Genomic DNA, 7703 nt, shown 5'->3' on the forward strand with positions numbered 1-7703 from the left:
AATAATAATTAATATCAGTCTGTGATTCAGATATTTTTAGGCCAGCAGAGAAGGCCTTGCAGGCCCTGACGGCCCGCCACTGTCTAAACCCTTTTTCAATCTAAAATGTTTGAAATTTCAAAAAAGCACGCTGCCAGATTAGAATGTCTAAAGTTAAAGTTTCTAATTGGTTGAAACCCCTCTTTATGAATACTCATATCCGGACTCTCTGATGGTGCAGAGGAGCAGCCAGTAGGAAGAGTGTCCAACCTAAGAGTGGTGGAGTCTTTGGGCAGCACGGCCAGACTCGGATGGACAGGCGTCGCTGGCGCTACACAGTACAAGATAACTGTTCTGAACACAGAAGGTAAGTTGGTTTCAGGTTTTTTTCTGTTTTTCCAGATTTTTAAGGAAATCTAGCTGTTGACTGTATTCTTCATGTCATGTCAGTGGGAACAGAGGAAAGCCGGGTTATCCCTGGAAATCAGACGACCCTTGACCTCAGAGACCTTGTAGTGGGAGTGTCTTATAGTGTGAGTGTCACAGCACTGGTGGGAGAAAATGAAGGAGAAACGGTCACGGTTTACATCAAACCAGGTGGGTGGAGCTAATGGAGGATGAATGGCATGACTTCATTTTCACTGATCTAGAAACATTTTCTATCACCAGGAGATCAGCTCTGTTTTCATCCAAACAGGCCCTGAAAAAACACTGAATACTTAGGAGTATTGAAGACCATAAAATACTTTTTTCTTTGTGTTTATGTGATTCTAAGACTTTTTGATAAGAATGACAGTTCTGCAGTTTAGCCAAAGTTAGCTGTTTTTGGGAAAAGTTCCATCCCTCCTACTGTCTCCGCCAATCATGCATGAATGTTATCAGTCTGACCAATCAAAAGTTGTTAACATCCTCACTTTTTTGCCTCATAAAGTCTCAAAGTTCCAACCTAAATAACATCTAAACCTCGTGTTTAGTGGTGTAGCTTCCCGTGGGATCTGGCGTCAGACCGTGGAAAAAGTGAACAAAATACTGAAGCTCGGAGACGCGAGTTTGTCCAGCATCAGTGTCAGTTTTTGCACTTCATCTCCCATAATGCATTGGGTTAAAGTGACAACACTTCTGCATTCTGCATTACGCTACTAAATCAAAATGATTTATTCACCCAAAAATAAATAAATACTTTTTTTGTTAGCAGAAGCGGAAGTAGGTGGGACTTTCACAATAAAAGTCTTCACAAGTTTCAAATACCCATTATAAGTAATGCCGGGAATCAATAAAAAAAAAAAAAATAATCGCAAATCTGGAAAAAAATAGTCACGATTATTCAACACTATTTTTTTTTTTTTTTTAGTTACAGTATTTGCCAGCCACTTATTATCTGCAAATAATCATAACATGAAATCACATGCAAAATTCTACATTTAGAGCATTTATTTTTAATCCTTTGGAACCTAGGGTCTAAAACTCAGTTTTGATCTACTTTTGAATTTTCTGTATTTTCAATTTGAAAGACTACCTGTTGCTTATTTGGTATCATTTTAATCAGCACAGCCTCTCTTATTAACACTACATTTATTTTGTAATTTTTCCATGTTATATTCCCACAAAATTATACAAAAACAGAACATTTCGTCTGGAAAAATTGGATTAATTTTGCTGTGGAAACCCCAAAAATGTTTAACAAACTGTTTTTACAACACAGGATGAAAGTTTTAGCTGTAATTTTATAAAAACAACTAGAATAAAATTTGTCAGCAAACTGATCAACATGTTTTTGAATGAAAATGCAAAAATAATCCAGGCTACAGTCACACCAGGCAGCCCCAAAAAATAAGAATTTCTCACTGTTTTCTCTTTTATATTGTTCCTGGAATTCTGTTTTTCTTTTTTCCAGCTTTTTCCTACTTTTTCTAATAAACTTCATGTTTTTTATGCTTGTGAAAAATAACAAAACAACTTTCTTGTGAGAAGTTTGATCCAGCTGGATTTCAGGTGGGCTGCTCACAGGCGGGGAGGTGTCTGTCTCCTCTGAACTCTTGCCTCTCGCGGTGTCGGGGGGTGGGACTTTGGCAGAGAACTAAAAGTGCGACTTATACTCCAGAGCGACTTATATATGGTTTTCTTCTTCTTGATTGGACATTTTTTGCTCTTGCGACTCCGGTGCAACTTATACTCTGGAGAGTACTGTACTTCAAAAAGAGTGAGCAGTCCAGTTTTCTGTTTGTTCACTGATACAGGAAATGAATCCAACAACTAAATGTTCCTCTATAATGATTTTCATAAACGTGATTGTTGCAGAACAAGCTACAGACAGAGTGACAAATCTCAGAGTGACAAATACAAATAGTCGGAGAATTCGTATTTCCTGGACGGGTGTCAGTGAGGCAACGGGATACAGAGTCACATGGAGACAGGAGAACAGTACGTATCGCATGCTTTCCATTATATTGTCATCTAGAACTTTTCCTCATTCTGGTTTTGATTTTGTTCAGATTTCAGCTTATTTTTTTCTGTTTTTTGCCATTTTTTCCCTTTAATCTTCCTTTGTGATGTTTATAATACAATGCTCTGCCCTACAGATGGAGAACAATCACGCCTTTTAGGCGCAGAGGCCTCTGCTTTTACCATCGACGGCCTGCAGCCGGATGAAGATGTGGTGATCGGTGTTGCGGCCATAGTCGATAGGCGCGTTGGAGAAGCCGTTACGCTGTCGGCTCGGACCAACCCCTCCAACGGAGGATTGTCTGGGCTTCGTGTCACTGAGATCTCCTCTCAGAGCATGCGGGTTTCATGGTCACGGTCCTCTAGAGCCACTGGGTATAAGATCAGGTGGCGTCGTGATGGTGGTAATTGTTGCTTTTTTGTTACTGCTTTCACTTCGTTACACAGTGAATTAAGCAGCAACAGTAGATTTTTGATGTTGTTTTGCATCTTTCAGGAGTTGAAATGACTCATACGGTGAATGCGGATGTCTCCTCGTACATCATCGATGGACTTGACCCGAATTCAGCTTATAGTGTGCAGGTTTCCGCACTCAGTGGCTCTCGAGAGGGAAGTCCTTCTTTTCTGAACGTTAGGACCGGTACGTCAGACAGTGGTTCTGTTTGAAAATGCCAAAGTCATCCATCTCTGTCGTGAAGACGGTTTTAGTAAAGTACTTGCCTTCTTTGGCAGAAGCAGTCCAATCCATTGTGGGGACGGTGACGTCGCTGCAAGTCCAAGAGACCGGAACAGAGATAGTCCGTGTCACCTGGGTGGGAGTGCAGGGAGCGACAGCCTATCGAGTGACATGGAGGAGGACAGATGGTAGGTTCTGTTTTCTCTTTACATTATTCTGGAGAATCCTGTTTGCTGAGAGGTTCACGAACCAGAGATCAGTCCCAAACACATCTCCCTGGATGCCATCCATCCATCCATCCATGATGTTATTTCATTCCTGACATTTAGTCCACAACTCCCGAGCTAAGGTCACACTCCCTTGACCGAACCAAAACAATCCGCTGAAAGTGTGATGTCATAGAAACCTACATTCCTCCCTTCTCGATGACCCTTTTCCTAGATTTCAATGCCTTGGTGACTCACAAGCTTGGGAGCATCAAAGATGAGACTTGAGAGGTCAGAGTCCAGGTGAGGGTCAGAAACAGAAAATCAGGTCCAGATAGAAACGCTCAGTAATGCAGGCACAGTGGCACTAAACAATACTTCGCACTGAGCGAGGCTCTGAGCAGTGCTTACGTGTCCTGTGGGTTATTGGCAAATAGAGTCAGGTTAAACTCCGCCTTCGCCCTACATTAGCTGGGATAGGCTCCAGCAACTCTATAACCTCAAAAGGGATTATGCGAGTGAATAAGATGGAGGATTTTATTAGAGCTAAATTAGTGTTTTCATATATTGGCAGGTGAATGGACTCAACGACGTTTTACTTTCTCTCGTCTAATCACATGTTGTAAGAATGTTATTGAGTTGGGTGGAGTTCCCTGTGGCCGTCCTACTTCAGACTATGTTTTACCTCCTTGGACACATCTAAACTTGATCTTGATTTTTCACTTAAATACAACTTTTGAATGTATCTAGAGTTTTCTTTCACTAATAAATGTATTTTTGCAACAATGTTCAGAGTCTCGCCCATGTGCGCTTCAACGCGTGTTCTAAGGAAGAACTGAACCACCTTTTTTACTTAAAGACGACATCCTACATGACAGTAGCATTTCAGGGCAGTTCTCATTACCCCTGAACCTCTGTAAACCAGGCTTCCAGCTGTCTGTCTGACCTGCTTATGCAGCACAAAGCTTTCAACAACCTGCTCTTCTGAAATGTCAAATTCCTGCCTCCAGCACTCTGAAAAATCATCACACCTGGGCTGGAAGTGCATTCTTCACAGCTGCCTCCTCAGACAGATCCAGACCAAAAACAACCATCAGTCTTTCTTTTTTCCTACTTCTGTGTGTTATTTTTGTGCTGTGTCAGTTTCATTCATCTCACAGATCAGCGACCCTTCTTTATGTGAAGTAAGACTTTTATTGATTAGAGCCGTAAGCGTTGTCCTTCTGAAAAAGTGGCTGCCGTCGTCTTGAATGGATTTTCTCTGAGCGCCCGTCATATTTTCCCCCCGTGTGCGTCTGTCTTGTCGTGCTGAAGGTGGGGAGGAGAAGAGCCAGTTGGTGAGTGGAGACGTGAGTGCTGTGGATTTGGTCCAGCTTGACCCTGGAGCTCAGTACGAGGTCCAGGTCTTTGCCTTGGTCCAGAACCGAGAGGGAAGCCCCGTGTCGGTCAGAGTCCTCACACGTGAGTTTTCAAAGCATCTTTGGATTGAGTTGTTGGTTTATCTCAAAGCTCCACATTTGCAACTTAAAACATTTATACAAGAAGAGTATGGAGCTAAACACGGGTTAATATTATTTGAAACCCAAATAAAATAAATTGAAAAAAATATTGGTGTTTGGCCCCCCCAAAAAAAAATAATTCTAAAATAAACTTAATTATTTTCAGTTTTAAATGTTCCATTTTTTTAGGTTTCAAAACTCCAAATTTCAAATTCAAAACTTTTTTTTCAGAAAGTTTCAGTTCAAAAACGTTTGGCCCTGTTTTGGTGCTTGGGGGCGGGGCTAACATGAAGGACCAATCAAAATCGACGCGGGTGGTAACTTCAGTCCCGGTGTATCACTCTGAGAACTGTGATGATTACGGTCAGAAAATGTATTGTTATGGAGATAAATTGAAGGCAAGATTATTTTAAACACAAATTAAACAAATTGATTGTTTGGCAAAAAAAAAAAAAAAATTCAAAACGTTTTGCTATTCTAAAATCAACTTAATTATTTTCAGCTTCAGTTTTTTTAGGTTTCAAAACTCAAATTTTCAATTTCTAAAACTTTTTTTCACTTTCCAATCTTTTTTTTTGTTTTAGAATCTGAAAAATTCAAAATTGAAAATTAAAGAAAAGAGTTGAAAATGAAAAAATGTTTTTGAAATTTGACATTTTGAGTTTTAAACCAAAAAAAATGGAACACTTGAAGCTAAAAATGATTCATTTTTATTTTAGAATAGCAAAAAGTTTGGGACATTTTAAATATTTTTTGGCCAAACATCTATTTTTTTTAATTTGATTTATTTGGGTTTCAAATAATATTGGGCCCGATTTAGCTCCGTATATTGTCTGTAGTATCATAGTCTGATGTTGTCCCAAGATGGGTATAAAAAGCAGAGTTTTATTGCATACAAACCGCTCTTCCAAAACTCTCTTCTAGCGCGTTTAAAGTGAATCTTATTGTGTTATATACAGGAACTGAAAACATCCTTATTGAAGAAATTCACAGTTTTGAAAATGAAAAAAAAGAGTTGGATGTGAAAACAAAAATTGAAACTGAAAGGAAGTTTTGAAATTGAAATTTTGAGTTTTTAAATCTAAAAATGGAACATTTAAAGCTGGAAAATAATTTAATTTTTTTAAGCAAAAAAACAATATTTTTTTACATTTTTTTTTTTAGTTTCAAACAATATTGACCTCAATCTATCTCCATAGAGCCCTTCTTGTGTAAATGTTTAAGTTGCAAATGCAGCCCATCTGTTGTGTAGTTCTGTTCTGCGAGCTGACGAAGACATTTCTCTCCACAGCTGGTTATAATACACCTTCTCAACTCTCTACAACTTTACGAGTGACAGACATTACCCAGGATTCAGTGCAGCTGCGCTGGATTCTTCTTCCAGATGCGACAGGTTACATTCTCCGCTGGAAAGAGGAGACGGGTGAGGATGGTTTGGATTGCTGTCTCGTGTCTGCCGGGTCCCGCCGTTCTGACTGGATGTGTTTCAGATATCGGACAGGGCCTGTCTGTCACGCTGTCGGCTCTGACCAACTCCTACGTGGTGAATGGACTCCGTTTGGGTCGTAGATACAGGTTTACCATTCAACCAACCTTTGCAAGTGCAGTTGGAACGGAAACCTATGTGGATGAACGCACTGGTAACGTCTCTTTATTATCGCTTGAACTCCGCCCCCAATAAAAAAATAAAAATGCCTATGTTGTCAGTGTGTGTGGGCGGACGTCTTGACGTGGTGTTTCTGGTGCCGGCGTCCACCGATCGGGCTGGTTTGGCTGGACCTCTGCGTGATCTCCTGACAAGTATAACGGGATCTCTGGCCGCCATTGGACCTCGAGACTCACAGGTTGGTTTTCATTATGGTCACCAGCAGCAGTCTCCGACTGTGAGGAGCTTGTTGTTTTTACAGTGACATAAAAAAGCATAAAAAGCCCCGAAAAGACCTGAAAGAGAAGACCAAGAGAAGACCTGAAGGAGAAGACCTGAAGGAGAAGACCTGAAAGAGAAGACCTGAAGGAGAAGACCTGAAGGAGAAGACCTGAAGGAGAAGACCTGAAGGAGAAGACCTGAAGGAGAAGACCTGAAAGAGAAGACCTGAAAGAGAAGACCTGAAAGAGAAGACCTGAAGGAGAAGACCTGAAAGAGAAGACCTGAGGGAGAAGACCTGAAGGAGAAGACCTGAAGGAGAAGACCTAAGCCCAAACAGACATGACCAGTGTGTAGCAAACACAACATACTGTGTCCAAAGTACACTAGAAATTTCTTTGCAAAAAACTAGTGAGCATCAGCACCCAACGCTTACTACATTAGCGAATGGACCACAATGCATTGGGGTCGAGCAACTTTTGCAACAACAAAAAAAAAGTGTTTAAATTAGGGCCGGGAATCAATGAAAAAAATTAACTATTAATCGCAAACTGGACAAAATGAATTGCGATTCATTTTTCTATAACATTTTAGTCTCAGTATTTGCCGACCACTTATTATCTGCGAATGATCACAATATGAAATCTCACATGACACTCTACATTTAGAATGTTTATTTTTAACTAGTGTTCTCAATCGATTACCAAAAAAATCTGATTAATCGCACTTTTGTGTTGTGATTAATCACGATTAATCACAATGTTTTACCAGGTAAAATGTATTTGTACCACATGGCACCGGACCACGGATTAAATAATCCGCTTATTGTAAAAAAGTGATATAAACCACAAGTATAGCTAGAATAAAGTACTAAAAACCGAATAAATATTTATTTCTTTTGTAAGTGACCATGAGATAAGCACTATAATATCAGACAAAATGTTTGAACACACACCGTGAAGCCTGAACTGCCGAGTTAAAGTGAAGGACTGTTTCTCCGATTAATTAGCATTAATATATATTAACGCGTTAATTCT

General features: G+C 40.0%; 1 protein-coding gene across 1 annotated transcript in view; it reads left to right on the forward strand.

Moving 5' to 3' along the window:
• Nucleotides 1–7703, forward strand: part of col7a1 (collagen, type VII, alpha 1) — a gene marked incomplete in the record, with an annotated part of 105683 nt that overhangs the window by 27140 nt on the left and 70840 nt on the right. Inside the window, 10 exon segments of the mRNA XM_036212052.1 lie at nt 221–346; nt 430–576; nt 2278–2400; nt 2559–2825; nt 2918–3061; nt 3154–3285; nt 4618–4764; nt 6094–6225; nt 6293–6442; nt 6510–6646. Coding sequence (XP_036067945.1) covers nt 221–346; nt 430–576; nt 2278–2400; nt 2559–2825; nt 2918–3061; nt 3154–3285; nt 4618–4764; nt 6094–6225; nt 6293–6442; nt 6510–6646 — 1505 coding nt within the window.

This window comes from Oryzias melastigma, linkage group LG5 (genome assembly GCF_002922805.2).
Source record: "Oryzias melastigma strain HK-1 linkage group LG5, ASM292280v2, whole genome shotgun sequence".
Lineage (NCBI taxonomy): Eukaryota > Metazoa > Chordata > Actinopteri > Beloniformes > Adrianichthyidae > Oryzias > Oryzias melastigma.